The sequence below is a fragment of the Cyclopterus lumpus genome, chromosome 17, assembly GCF_009769545.1.
Source record: "Cyclopterus lumpus isolate fCycLum1 chromosome 17, fCycLum1.pri, whole genome shotgun sequence".
Classification (NCBI taxonomy): Eukaryota; Metazoa; Chordata; class Actinopteri; order Perciformes; family Cyclopteridae; genus Cyclopterus; species Cyclopterus lumpus.
This window is the reverse complement of record NC_046982.1, coordinates 13,075,106-13,089,938: the sequence shown is the minus strand read 5'-3', so window position 1 is coordinate 13,089,938 and position 14,833 is coordinate 13,075,106. Positions and strand designations below refer to the sequence as shown.

At 41.5% G+C, this 14,833-nt stretch overlaps 1 protein-coding gene across 5 annotated transcripts in view; it reads left to right on the top strand.

Moving 5' to 3' along the window:
• Positions 1 to 14,622, top strand: part of LOC117745969 (receptor-type tyrosine-protein phosphatase F) — a 153,182-nt gene extending 138,560 nt beyond the window's left edge. For all 5 annotated transcript variants that reach the window (XM_034554668.1, XM_034554665.1, XM_034554667.1 and 2 more), the window contains 9 exons: positions 2,687 to 2,806; positions 3,639 to 3,793; positions 4,466 to 4,751; positions 5,902 to 6,080; positions 9,257 to 9,383; positions 10,344 to 10,469; positions 11,465 to 11,619; positions 12,345 to 12,480; positions 13,265 to 14,622. In XM_034554668.1, coding sequence (XP_034410559.1) covers positions 2,687 to 2,806; positions 3,639 to 3,793; positions 4,466 to 4,751; positions 5,902 to 6,080; positions 9,257 to 9,383; positions 10,344 to 10,469; positions 11,465 to 11,619; positions 12,345 to 12,480; positions 13,265 to 13,333 — 1,353 coding nt within the window. In that variant the 3' untranslated portion in view covers positions 13,334 to 14,622. The remainder of the gene's footprint in view (positions 1 to 2,686; positions 2,807 to 3,638; positions 3,794 to 4,465; positions 4,752 to 5,901; positions 6,081 to 9,256; positions 9,384 to 10,343; positions 10,470 to 11,464; positions 11,620 to 12,344; positions 12,481 to 13,264) is intronic.
• The last annotated feature ends 211 nt before the right edge of the window (positions 14,623 to 14,833 follow it).

Genomic DNA, 14,833 nt, shown 5'->3' with positions numbered 1-14,833 from the left:
TAAGAGAGGATATATACATCCTCACAAATGCCTTTCCATATGTTTAGTGCATCTCAGTGGCAATTTCCAAGCTCTCTGATGGATGAACATCCTCATCCTGCTTTGATCTTAAGCTCACCGCCGCACCTACATGCAAGAGGACAAAATCACCACAACATAGAGAACTGAGAGAGAAATGAAACAGCCTGCCCCAGCCTCACACATCTGAAAATCAATTGGCTTGCCAACACTATGGAAAGAGATGTAGAGGTCCAAACCTGCGTTTCACCAATATAGGTGGAAAGGTGTTTTGTCAGGATGCTTTTAGACCTTCGGAATAACATCAAACGGTTCGGAGCGGAAATTCACAAACCAGAAGAGGGTGTTTAATTGCACTCTTACCCGCTACAAAGAACATGTAAAGGTATCATCTGCATTGCTGACATTTATACTATTTCCATATACAGTATATATGAATGTGTTAACAGCGCAAAAAACATGTTTCTGTTGAATTACTCTTTGAACAATGGTGAATATGAATCACAAGTACAACCTTTTTGTTAGTGACATTTTAAGTTAAATTAGAAGTAGCAACATGTCTGTGACATTAATGTCTGTAACAATTTGAATATAACTTTTTACAATGCAATATGAGACGTCTAACTGTGAATTTAATTGATAAAATTGTTTCTGCAGTGCTGAAAATTAAATGTATTTAATATGTGGATCTGTCCAGAAAAATCAAATGAGACTGCAGAGTGCGTCAGACAAACTGTAGCAATTTGATATTGAATAGACATTTAATAAGACAAAACTGAAAGACGATTAGACACATGCTATGCTACGTTTTTGGGCACGTCTTTTATATCTTGTAAATAAACACACATCCTCTATTTGTCCATTTCTCCCTCACCCACGTACACGGACATGATGAGTGAGTAACCTCCACCACCCAGCCAGGCTGCCGTCTTACGCCAAACAGAGCTGGAGCTTGACATATATGATGAGATACGGCAGCAGGAGCATTTCAGCTTCCTTTAGCACTATCATTACCAGTTAGTAAAACCTTAAAAGGTCAGGATTTGAAGTGAGACCAGAGGTATTACTCACTGTGTGTGTGTGCGGTCTGTGTGGGTGTTTGTGTGTATATGTGTCGAGATAAGAGGTCTGTACCTTCTGTGAAAGGCCAGGCGACAACATATGAGAAGCGAGGTTCAAAGCAGAAGCAGATGATAGTGAATCCTGCGGGGGCGGGGTGTGTGTGTGTGTGTGTGTGTGTGTGTGTGAGGGAGAATATGCCACCCAACCTCGACCAGCACAGAGATATTCATTACGGCGGTGACTGCTAATCCATATGTTTGTACTGCAAGCGGTTCCCCATCACTCAATTGAGTTTCTCCTGCGAGGTCGACCACTGCCTCTGAATGGGAGATGTCACCAGGGGAGGTGAAATGTGAGGGGGTGAATTTGAATGCATTTTGTATGTCGATTTGTACCAGCTCGCTGAGACAGCCAAGGTGCTTCCAAATGTCAGCTCTGTACTGTGGTATCAATATGATTAGCTTAGCGGCACCAAATCTCTTCCTCTAATGTTATCCAAATCAATAGCAGCATGTCCCTGCAATTGTGACAGTTCGCTCAGTTTCTATATGTAAAGAGGGAGTTTGTGATTCTGTGAAATGACAAACTTTACCCACACACTTGTAAAATGTTTAGTTTTTTAGTTCATGCTATTGTGCAGAACGCCTGTGACTGATTGAAAATGGCTTCAGCTTATCATTTAAGACATGCAGTAGGTGGAGCACATTGTTATGAAGGTTTTTCCAAACAACGTTTTTGTCTTGAAAACTTACACAGAGAATCAACTGAGCCCAGAAGCAAGACGCAAGACCAATCAGTGGGCAGAGCATTTTGATGATGATGTGACTCATCGCCTCCAGATACATTACAATCATTCAGAAGTAGTTAAGCTAACGGACGCCCTATTATTGTTGTTTTAAAACCAGAGCTAAATTCCCGTGACAGCCAGTAGTCATTAGCAATCTCACAAGGAAGAGTTCATGTAAAAGTTGAATGAAGAAGAGGTCAACAAGTCCTTTTTTCTTCCAGTCTAATGCCAATTCATCATGGCCTAAGAGAAGTAGTAAAGTTAAAATTGTTTGTTTTTTCATAGATACACACACTGAAGCAAAGCCACTGAGTGCCAGTGTTTAAAGGATATTTAGCCTCATTCACAGTGAAGTTAGTTCTGTACACATCATATCCAGTTGGACGGACCTGCTGTCCCTCCACTACAGGCGAGAACAGGCTTTTAGGAGCGTGTCCCTCCACAATGCACTGCTCAATCATCACAAATGCGCCAAAACCATGCATGAAAAGGATTGCAAACCACCCGACAATTAGCTAATTGAAAATGATCACAGGCTGGTAAAAGACAAAGTGGGCTTTTTAATGCTCTTTTGAAGCCCGCTTCAAATGCTGACACACATGGATGCACAAGAATACGCTCAATTCACTTTTTAGCAGATACAAGAGCTGACTCTGAGTATTCGGTTTTTAATTAGACGGTAGACACAGCCTTTGATCTGACCTCTCTAATGTTCCCTCTGTGTTAATCAGTGTGATCCTACAAGCCTCTCACAAGCCTCGTGGAGGATGTTAGCTGCAGTTCAGTCCTGACAGTGTGCCCTCTCTCTTGCTCTGCTAGGTGAAGTGTGACCAGTACTGGCCGTCGCGAGGCACAGAGACCTATGGAATGATCCAGGTCACCATGCTGGACACTGTGGAGTTGGCCACTTACAGCGTCCGTACTTTCGCCCTCTACAAGGTACAGTACTGCCCTGTTGTTTGCACTCAATCATATACCATACAAAAAGACAGCTGATGGTGTGTATCAGATTACTTTAAAATATAAGGTGGTTGAACAAGTCTCAGCTTGTGAATATCTTGATGTGTTTTCCAAGAAGACAATCTGTCTTAAACATCATAGCGAGAAGTTACGGTTCTATTATAGAAACAAATGCTGTTTTTTTTTTCTTTGGATTTAAAAAAATAAATAAATGTTGTACACATTTTTTAATTTAACAAGATGAACTTGCATGTATATAATGTATATGCATGGATTACTGGGGTCACATTTTAATATATATACATTTTAATTTGTCTGAAGACAGATGAATGCTATTAGAATTGCACTACTCTAATTGCTTTTTAACCTCCAACATGTGGTCTCTTGTTCTCTAAAAGGTTTTTCACATACATCAGTGCTATGAGTTGTTCTTTTTCCATTCCTTTCTTATCATGTCTAACGTTATTATTATTCCTAATTAAATGCAAGTCCCCAGCTGGAGAGGTTTTATCAGTAATTGTTACAATTCAAAGAAACATTTTTTGAGAAACTATTGAATGAATGGATGTAAAGTATATACCTACTGCTGTTAACAAAGTTATTATCTCAAGACCTTTACTTAAAATGTGCTACATTGCTACATTTCTGATTAAATCACTTCTGCTTTCAAATTTCAACTTTAGAATTTCTGCTCCCTTTCATCAAAACTGTGTGAACTTGTACCAAAAATGTTTATCCCAATAACATATAAGTCAGGATGTCTTTGCGAACATCCACCTTTCTATGTTACTGACTCCTCTGACTCCTACAGAATGGCTCCAGCGAGAAGAGGGAGGTGAGACAGTTCCAGTTCATGGCGTGGCCAGACCACGGGGTGCCAGAGTACCCCACCCCCATTCTGGCCTTCCTTCGGAGGGTAAAAGCCTGCAATCCTTCAGATGCAGGGCCCATGGTGGTCCACTGCAGGTGGGTGCAGACTGGAACAAACACAGTGCATGTGTGCCTCTAGTAAATGAACTGCTAATTGTCACCATCACCATTTGTTTATTTAGCATGGCTTGTTTTCTTCATGGATGAAAAGGATTGGCTGAGACAGTTGTGTTCTTTTAACAAAGATTAGTGTCAATACGCCACAAAGGACAAAACATGTAACAGAGATGTTGAAATCCGTTTTTTGGGGTCAACACCTTCCCCTGGAATTTGACTCAATAATTATGTGTTGCATATGTTGCATGCAGTCGGAAAGTCTCTCAGGATGCCTCTACAATCACAAATGTGCACAAACTGCCATGTCATTATTGTGCTAAATGGTGTAAATCAAACTAATCTGGAGATCAAAAGGTCGAGAGAGAACATACATTACACATTCTCAATGCATTTGGATCTCCATACCTTTTTTAACCACATCGACATGAACATTTAGAAACATTAATAAGTCTATAGACAGCCGAAGAGTTCACAATCTCACAATTAAGAGCTCATTTGTTTCTTGTACAATAAATACTCTGGGGTGATATATTAACTCAGTATTGTTGCGCTTTGGACTAAACCTTAGTGCTCGCTAGTTGATCTTGTTATACAGTGTAAACAGACAATTAGCTGTGAAATAAAGTTTTTCATCCCTCCTCACTGCATCAGTGCGGGCGTGGGCAGGACTGGCTGCTTCATCGTGATCGATGCCATGCTGGAGCGCATGAAGCACGAGAAGTCTGTGGACATCTACGGCCACGTGACGTGCATGCGTGCCCAGAGGAACTACATGGTCCAGACCGAGGACCAGTACATCTTTATCCACGAAGCACTGCTGGAGGCTGCCACCTGCGGCAACACTGAGGTTCCGGCACGCAACCTGTACGCCCACATCCAGAAGCTCACCCAGCCCCCGTCCGGCGAGACGGTCACCGCCATGGAATTGGAATTCAAGGTGATTGATAAGCACACCCCTCAGACAAGTATTACTTAAGGCACTATTGCACTATTTGATTACTTTTTTTAGTGTGCAAAAATCTACTCCTTCAGGATTTAATGAAGCATTTAACTTAAGAGGCATTTCAAAACAGCTTTTAACGATTTATAGGGCACTGGATAGTTTGCAGGGGTGACATTGTAACACTGTAAAGGAAGTGAGTTTTTGTTCATTATTAACAGAAATTAGAGACATTTTCAATCCACTCTCATCTAGAAGCACCAGACAGCTCTCGCACTTTTATTGTATAACAACATGAAAAGGGCATCATGCTGCAGTTGTGAATTCTGACCTTCTGTTCAGGGTGTCGCTATTGTACCACTGTGATCACATAGAGGTTTGAATTAATTAATTCACCAAATAAGCCAATGCACAGGAATTTCTCTCTGTGACATGCTGGGACATCTCAACAGCTACAGTAGCATCTGTACATACAAACATGTTTCGGGAACAAATGGACCAGAACCAACACACATTAACTAACAAACACAACCATACACCTACACATGGAGAATTACAAAATTGACTGACCCTCACCCAAACACACAGCTGGCGTTCAAGGTGACTCGCAGTCACACGCACACCTTCTGTCAATAGCCATCGACTGTGATGTTATTACACACTTTCCTCCCAGCGCCGCTCTGCCATTAGCCCTCTTATGACCATGATCCATTCTGTTTGAAGTGATAATAGCATCTACGCTGCTGCCAACAACGGAGAATGAAAGAGTGAGAGAATGATTGCGGCGTATGTGGGGGCCACAGCCTCCATGCCCACGCAGTCTGGCCACAACGTACACACACAAATTCTCCTAGAGTACCATGACTGTCCATACACACGCCTGTGCTGTCCATCTGTGCTCTGTCTATTGCCAGCACTGAGCTTGTCACGCCCACAGTCCTTCAAGCTCTCGGACTCTATGGGAGACTGCACTTAGTTATACCTATCAGCAGCATTTATGTTTTATCTTGACAGGAAGCTTGAAGTCTAAGTCTAAATAGAGAATTGACAGGGAAGCGTTTCAGACTTCCTTGTTTGTTTACTGCAGGTCACAGGTCTCGAATTATTTTACTCCCTGTCTGATATCTTCCAACCTTGTATTAAACAGAGACTGGCCAACTCCAAAGCGCACACGTCACGCTTCATCAGCGCCAACTTACCCTGCAACAAGTTCAAGAACCGCCTGGTCAACATCATGCCTTTTGAGTCCACCCGCGTCTGCCTGCAGCCCATCCGTGGGGTCGAGGGCTCTGACTACATCAACGCCAGCTGCATTGACGGCTACAGGTCAGCAAAGGACTTCAATCTCAACATTTGAACTGAATATAAAGGACAAAGCCTGCATTGTTTTATATTTATCTAATTAACAAACGCCATGAAACGATCAAAGCCAGCAATTCATTAGTCCTCCAACACTCTTTTTCTCGTTCTCTCTCACTCTCTCTGTCCCCTTTCTCTCTCAAAACACGGTTCACAAATGTATAGTTGCTAAGGTTTGATAATTTACCAAAACACCTGGGCACTGTAGTTTTTAGCAAACGCAACTCAAACAGAAGTAAATGGAGCATTTGTTGTGACTAATTTCAGTGAGATTCAAACACATCTAGTGTTAAATGTAGCAGGATGGTTTATGAGGCGTTGACATGTCCCCCAGTGCAACAGTGATCCTTAACATGTATTCAAAGCAACCAACAATCTTTGTTATGGCCCCACAGTAAAATAGTCACCTGTCAATCCAACCGAGCAGGTTGAACCAGACCTAAAAGTGAAGATGGGGGTCTGTACAGGCCTGGCTTAGCATTCAGCGGGGGGGGGGAAACTATTGTCTGTAATGAGTCATAAACGACAAGGCTGACATTTGTGAGCAGGACTTCCAAACAAATATTACGGTATATGTTCATTTTACAATAACTTTCGGTCTGCTAGGATAGGGCTGTAATCCCATATGGTTCCTCTGATTTGGATTCAAACATCCTTACATTTAATCTGAGAGTCGACACTATAACCTTACAGTTATTGTGTCATTTCACAACAAAACTTGCATCACTGTCCTAGAACACAGCAGATATTCACAGTGGACAAGATGAAAATGCATGGGAGGGGACTGAAGATGAGTCCGCAGTGGGCAGTATCCAGTTGCAAGAATTACTCCCGGCTCTGTCAATGTGGCTCTCGTCTGCTGAGCCACTACCACTTTCATACTGAAGTTACTGCATGTTCTTGTCTGCTCTGACTCCAAATTGCTTCCTAGGGGTCGGAAGATGAAAAGGCAGCTCTGAGTTTTATATCTATATAAGTACCACCGAAGAGACAAAGAGCTGACTCTTCTGTCGTTCAAGTGTACAGCAAGGGGATGGATTTAGTGAGCCTGAAATGCCATTCAGTCAATATGGGGTTGTGCTTTGTACCAGGCCATGAAGGAGACAACAGCACCAGCCCCCCCTCAACCCCCTCCTCTTTTTCCAGTTCTGTTGTTAATGAGACGGCGCTCCGCAGAGGCAGACCCTCTATTGTTGCTGTGTAAATAGCATAATTGCAGCAGGAGAGTAGTGTAATGAAGTGTGTTTCCAAATCCCTCCCTCCCCTTTCTTTTTTTCTCATCCATGTTCTCTGCTTTTCTCTCTTTTTCCTTTCCTTCCCTTTTTATCTTTACCCCTTTCTATCTCTCACTATTCTCCGCCTTAATCTGTCTCCTTCGCACCTCTTTTTTCGCACTCTGTCTCCTCCCGCCCTCTTCTCTCTCTCCATCTTAATTTTCTGTCCAAACATCATGGCAGACACAGACATATCCGGGTGGGGACCTGTTGTGTGCACCGGCGGCCCTGTGTGATTAAGCCACTTTTAAAGCCTGGCCATAAATAAAAACTAAACAGGGGCCTCCAGTGCCCTTCACCCCAGCGTCTTCAAGAAAAGCCAATAATATGCTAAGCTAATGAGAGGCAAACCATTGATTCCTGCTATGAGCCCTGGATATGCTCCGATGCAGGCAGGAGTTTTAGCATTGTAATGAGGTTGAAATGAAACGCTATGTCCTCAAGCGCGGCAGTCATGTGGGATGATGCACAGAGTGCTGTTTGGCAGTGCGCTCATCAGGACACTGTGTGCAGAGAAGTCAGTTTTGTGTGGTGCGGTTAGAATAGTTTTTGTTTTGGCTAGGGGCTGTTTGAGGGGTCCACCCTATCAATTTGAAATGTAACATTCTGCTTAGCTTTACGTTCCTTCTCTGCCCTTCCTTTTCTTCAACCTCTGCTCATTCCCCTTTCCTACATTCTAATCTCCTCTCGTCTCCTCTCCTCCTCAGCAGTTAGTTTCACTTTGCACTCCGATGACCAGCTAGAGAGAGCAGTGCTCACTCTTTTCATCTCCTCTCTACATGTTCCTCTCTACATCCTCTCCCTCTACTTTGTACACCTCCTCTCTTTATTTTGTATTTCTCTTTCCCCCGTTTTCATCTTTTTAATTTGATTCCTCACTCTGTTGCCTTTCCCTCCTTGTGTGCCATCTCCTCTCCTCTCAACCAATCTGTTGTTTCTTCATATGTGTGGCCGAGGCCCTGAGCATATTCTAATCTCCCGGTTCCACATTAGTGCCTCGCCTGCAGCCCCTTCATTAGTTGTTCAGCCGTGGCTCAGTGTGTGACTGAGTGAGTGTGGTAGCGTGTCTGAATATACATGTGAAACTACTGCACGCGTATAAATGTACACCTGAATGCAAACTCACATGTGCTGCAAACATGTGAGTTTGTGTGTGTGTATGATCGTGTGTGTTTTGTGTTGGAGCTCTTTCTCATGATCGGTGCGCTACTGCCACCTGCTGTTTGACAGAGAAAATGCTCAGCTGAACCAAAGTCACGTAGGACACCAGCATTGCTTTGGCTCAGTGGATGAGCTCATCTCTAGTTGTGTGAGCATATCTCGCTCTCTCTTTTTCTGTGGTGCTTTACAGAGGAGAAAGGGGGAAGATGTAGAGGATCTATACAGGCTTAAATAGCTCAATTATGGTAATCGTTGCCAGGGATTATTTGCTATCTTCATTAAATGTGTAGGGATTTTTCTTGTTAGGGTAGAGGACATTTTAACAAGCAGTGCAAGGACAACAGTACATTACATTTGCAGCTAAATGCTTTTAAGCAGCAAGGCCTTATGGATTTTGATTTCCTTTCCTGCAACTGGTATATAAATGTCCACTAAATAGTGTGTGTGGCTTTCACAGAAAAAAAGTTTGAATAAATTTGTGTCTGCAAGTATTTTAGCAGTTTTGTTGCATGTCTTTAATCTTGTCTGTTATTACATTTGTGGGTTGGTTTAACCATCTGTACAACAACAGCACACTTTATCATTAAATCCATTTCTGGTTATCGCTTTGTGATGTGCTTTATAATACCAGCACCATGATATTCTTAATTATTATGTGTTGTTTTTAATCGTTTTTAAAGCCTTCTCTGTGTGGTGTTATGTCCTCAGACAGCAGAAGGCCTACCTGGCAACACAGGGCCCCCTGGCAGAGACCACTGAGGACTTCTGGAGGATGCTGTGGGAGCACAACTCCACCATCGTCGTCATGCTCACCAAGCTACGAGAGATGGGACGGGTAATAAACAAACACAAACTCTACATACATTTGTGCAGCACTTTTATGGTCATTGGACCATTTCAGGGAATGCGTATAATGTTTTTGAGTTTAGTCGTTTTCAGCTAAACTATTGCGTCATACTGCTTAAATATTAATTAGTTCCAACCCTGAGCAATAACTTTGGTTTAAAGTTAACTTTCTTATCACCATGACTGGAGTATATCTGGTTTGAAACTATTATGCTACTGGGTCCGATTTGTCAATAATTGGATGGATTCCACGCATAATGATACTTTCCCTACCACTTGACTGCATCACACTTCTACGTTTGGTATAATACCCCTACAACATAAGATTTCGAGGTAGAAAAGGAACTCAAGAAAGTTTAGTTTCAAAATAGTGACCTTAAAGAAACATGTGGGGATTTGGGGAGGGGTCATAAGGCACCACAACAAAATCAAGGAGTGAATCTTAAATATCCACATTTTGGGAAACGCATGTATTTGTTTTCTTGCTCATAGTTGGATGAGAAATCAATACCACTCTCAAATCTGATCTTTAAATATAAGGCTATTATGCATGCGATTCCGACAGCACTTAACTGTATTTCATAGCTTTTATCACCCTCTCATTCATAATCATAGTTTATGAACAAAAGCCCTCATGCACATCATCGCTGTAGTTAAGAACACAAACAAATGATGTCAGTATTTCGCCACCGTTTAATGAATCAGGAAATATTTCAAGACCACAGATTAATCTCTCCTTTTGTAAGCAGAGACCTTTTCATCACATAAAATAACTAATAACTGACGGAAAGGAAAGGGAAAAAAAAGTATTATAATAATATACTCATAATATCCTGCACTTGTACACCAGGAAGTCGTTATGTTAGAGTCGATGTTTTCCATGAATGTGTTTGGAAAAAGATTCTTCGAATACAAGTACTTAACATTTTGCCTCCCCTTTCTTTTGTAGGAGAAGTGCCATCAGTACTGGCCGGCAGAGCGTTCAGCCAGGTATCAGTACTTTGTGGTGGATCCAATGGCTGAGTACAACATGCCCCAGTACATCCTCAGAGAGTTCAAAGTCACAGATGCCAGGGTATGTTGGTCTCACTGTGTGTGTGCGTGTGCATGTGCGTGTGCGTGTGCGTGTGTGTGTGCGTGCGTGTGCGTGTGTGTGTGCCTGTGCGTGTGCGTGGGCGAGGACTGATTGGAATTTTCTAGAAATACAACCATCCAACTCAAATCGCTCTTAATTTGAGGTTTTCTTACGAATGCTGACAGTCTTGCTACGTGTTAAGAATTATGCTGGCTGTGATTTCAAGGTAGAGATGATCAGAAAGCATCCCGTGTTATTTCTCCTGACAGGCTGACATCAAGTGAATGCACCATCAAACATGTTTAACAGTGTACTGTGTGTGTGTGTGCGTGCGTGTGAGCGTGTGTGTGTATGTTCCAAGATCACTGTAAAAATACATGAAAAGCATAGCCTTCAGTCCCCAAGGGCCAGTACTGCAACTCCCTGTGATGCAGTATTTTCAATGGGCTATAAATATACTTTACTGTCATGAGAAGGCCCACAGCACTGCACTCTAATCCCACACCCACTCCTTCTTCCACATTTACATCTATATATACAGTATGTGCATAGAAAGGCAGATGGGTTCAGAAATACATTCCCTATATGCACAAAAAACATTTAATTTACACATGCTGACATCAAAGTGCTGTCAAATATAGGACTGTCAGTCCTGGTCCTGGCGTACCAAAGTCTTGCTGGTTTTCTCTCCTGCGAGGTCGTCAGCTTTATTCAAATTGCATCCCAAGTATAAATTCGATGATTTTATGACTGCAGTGAAAACTCTCATGGTTACGATCAACTGAGAAGCTGCTGTGGGCTTTTTGTGGTTGTTGAGTGCATATCAGAGCAAAGGCTGCAGAGAGAGATGTGTGAAGCAGAAACTGCAAAGTACAGAAGACTGTTTTTAAGTGACAAATAAAAGCATTGACGAAAGCTCAGCTGAATTGTGCACACAATATACATCACCTACATTGTTGTATGTCCCGTAAATGTACTTATTTGCTGCCCCTCAGGACGGCCAGTCCAGAACAATCCGCCAATTCCAGTTCACTGATTGGCCCGAGCAAGGAGTGCCAAAAACTGGAGAAGGCTTCATTGATTTCATTGGACAAGTGCACAAAACCAAGGAACAGTTTGGACAGGACGGACCAATCACTGTACACTGCAGGTGAAGAAGATCATGAATTCATTTTAGAATTTTAGAATCATAAAGCTAAGAGAACTTGACATAAAGTGTGGCTGTTACTTCAGATCTCTATACAGGCTTGACTAACGATGTAGCAGCAGAGTTCCTTAATTCTATCACCTTTGATCAACATGCACGAAGTGCAACCAACTGCAATATTGACAGAAATCTATAGCAAATTTCAGATCTCCGGTGATTGTCTGCACTTTAATCCTTAAAAACTTGAAACATCATCCTGTTTACATGCATCACATTTAAATAGTGTTTCACATTTTTGAAACATTTCATAGAATTTCCTTCAGTTTCCAGTTTATTAGGTATATTTGGCTAAAAGTAATGCAGTTGAATATTTGAGGTTTGCAGTAATTTGGGATGCTGTCGTTTGTGGTGCTGTTGAACTGTATTATTATCAGAGGTGTTTTAGGATTTAGTCGTTATTGACAAAATACTTATACTTAATACTCCAAATGCTGTTTGAGCAGTAAATGCTATGACATAAGATGTACTGCACACATAAAGTGGATTATAGTTCAGGTTTACATGCTTATAGTTCAGGCTCTCCTATATTTTCATTATAAAACCACATTCCAATTTCGCTTTATTATTCAGAAAAGCTTCAAATGAGTTCCCATCTTGAACATTAAAGTCATAAAGAGTTGACGAGCCTCGGGCAGGAAATGTTATAAAGATTCCTGTGTGCCCTTCAGTGCCGGGGTTGGCAGGACCGGAGTCTTCATCACCCTCAGCATCGTGCTGGAGAGGATGCGGTACGAAGGCGTGGTCGACCTCTTCCAGACGGTGAAGACACTTCGCACCCAGCGGCCGGCCATGGTGCAGACGGAGGTAAGAGCAGCTTGTTCAGACTCAGTATCTCACGCTGACAGGAAGCTATTCCAAAGTCAGCATTGAATATGTTTACCCTGTAAACTTGATGTTATCTAGTAAGTGTCCTTTCTTGACTTACTGATATTTTTTTCTTTAATAGAGGTTTTAGAGGTGCTTCAGAAATCCTGTAACAAAGTCAGTTAATTTTATTATAAAGAGATGATTATTTTCAAAAAAAAATTTTTTCAGTTATTAGTTTTCATGCAAACAAACTTTCGCTATAGTGAAAGAGAAGAGTCATTTTATTACTTACAGAGGATGTTGTATGTATAAAGATTGTAAAGCCCTCGGAGGCAAATTTGTCATTTAAGATTTTAGGCTATACAAAATTAATTAAATTTAATAAACTTAATATTACATATTTTTGGTTAGGCTCACCATACATTTTTACATTATTTATTTTACATGCAAAATCCTTCAGTTAAGAACATGACTAGCTTTTTGTTGTGTGTTGCTGTGTTACCTGCTGTGTTGAAGCTCAATATGAAAATGTGCACAGTATATTGGTTAGCTGGCCAAAATTTGACTTTACAATCTGCACCGCATACATCACCATCATACTCTTGAGCCCTCTCCCACGACAGACAGACGTGCATTAGATGCTGTGTGTACAGGGCAGAACAGAATAGTAAAATTACAGGCGATATTACAGACATAAGAGACTTTTTTACGGAGAGTCCGCCTCCTCCTCCTCCTCATCCTCCTCCTCATCCTCATCCTCATCCTCTCCTCTCCTCTGCAGGACCAGTACCAGTTGTGCTACAGGGCAGCATTGGAGTACCTGGGGAGTTTTGACCACTATGCAACATAACCACTCCCATCGAGCAGCCTCCCTGGTCAAACCTCTCAGGAGTGTGCCAAGTGACCCATCTCAGCCACCATCCACTCACTTGAACCCCCAAAAAATCCGACCCCTCGCAGCTACCAGAGGGGAGGAGAAAGGGACACGCTTGCAGACCCGGCGACGGGGTTCAACCAATCACAGAGATCCACGCCGACTTAACCAACCACATGAGATTTTGCTTTAAAAATAATAACGGAAACATTACAATGACTATGACAAATATGACAACTCTTGTACAGATGCGACAGCGCAGACTGGCAGCTCGCCTCTCTGCTCTGTCGAAGCCAAACCTCCCTGATTGTCAAAGGCTACTGGTAGCACTAAGAGAGCACTCTCTCTCTGTTTTTTGTTAAATTTATTGTCAATATTATGATTCATTTTGTCAAATGTTATTGTTTAGTATATTTGTTGTTTTAATAATCATTTTAACATCAGACATTTCTTCTGTCTTAAACTGCCCAGCCTCGGGCATGCATTATTTTCATAGTCGGTACTTTTTTGTTTTTATTCTTATTTTAGGGTACTTTAGCACAAGGGACATGTATTTTTAACACGTTCCTAGATACTAATACAGGAGGACCACTGTTCTCTGAGCTGCTGTCAGATTTCTTTTGTCACCTGACATTATTGTTTTATTCATTGTATGCATCATAAATATTGTGTTTGGTCTTACTCAGTTCAATAACTCAAAATATTGCCTTTTCACTTGCCGTTTTGGATAAAAAAAAATAAAAAAATAAACTTTGAGAAAATTGATTTCAGAACAAACACTTGTTAAAGTTTGGCCTGTAAACGTGGTAGCTACTTATAAAACAAGACGTGAATTAGCTAACAAGAGACTAAATCAAAGGTGTACAGAAATGGAAAGCACATGATTTCTACGTGTTTTTTTGTTTGGTCTTTCATCAGAAGCCTATGGCATTGAGGCCTTCATACTCCACAGCGGAGAACTTACCTGAGGAAAACAAACTTTTGTACCCAAAGGGTAATTTACAGAAAATAACCTCCCTCATTTCCGAATAAAGTTCCTCTTCAAGTCCCTCCCATCTCCTCGCTGCCCATTAGTCTGGTCAGTCAGCTGGAGTTGAGCCACACAGACCGAAAGGAGCGGAAGTGGTTAATATGGGCTGCGGAGTAGAGCCGACAATGCTGGCACCTGTACAGAATCAACCATTCCTACCAGAGGGAAAGAGACTCGGCCCTTTGGACTGAACCCTGATATTATTTTATACAGAAATATAACTATTTATATATATATATATATATATATATATATATATATATATATATATATATATATAATTATGATTGATTATATATATGTACAATTACACATAGATATATACACATCTTCAAAGGTATATTGTTAAAAAGGATTAATTCCGCTGATCTACCAGCCCTAGAGACACTGCAGAGAGCCTGCTGTCCTAGAGTGTGTATTAAAGGAAACGCCGTTGTATCTACTGT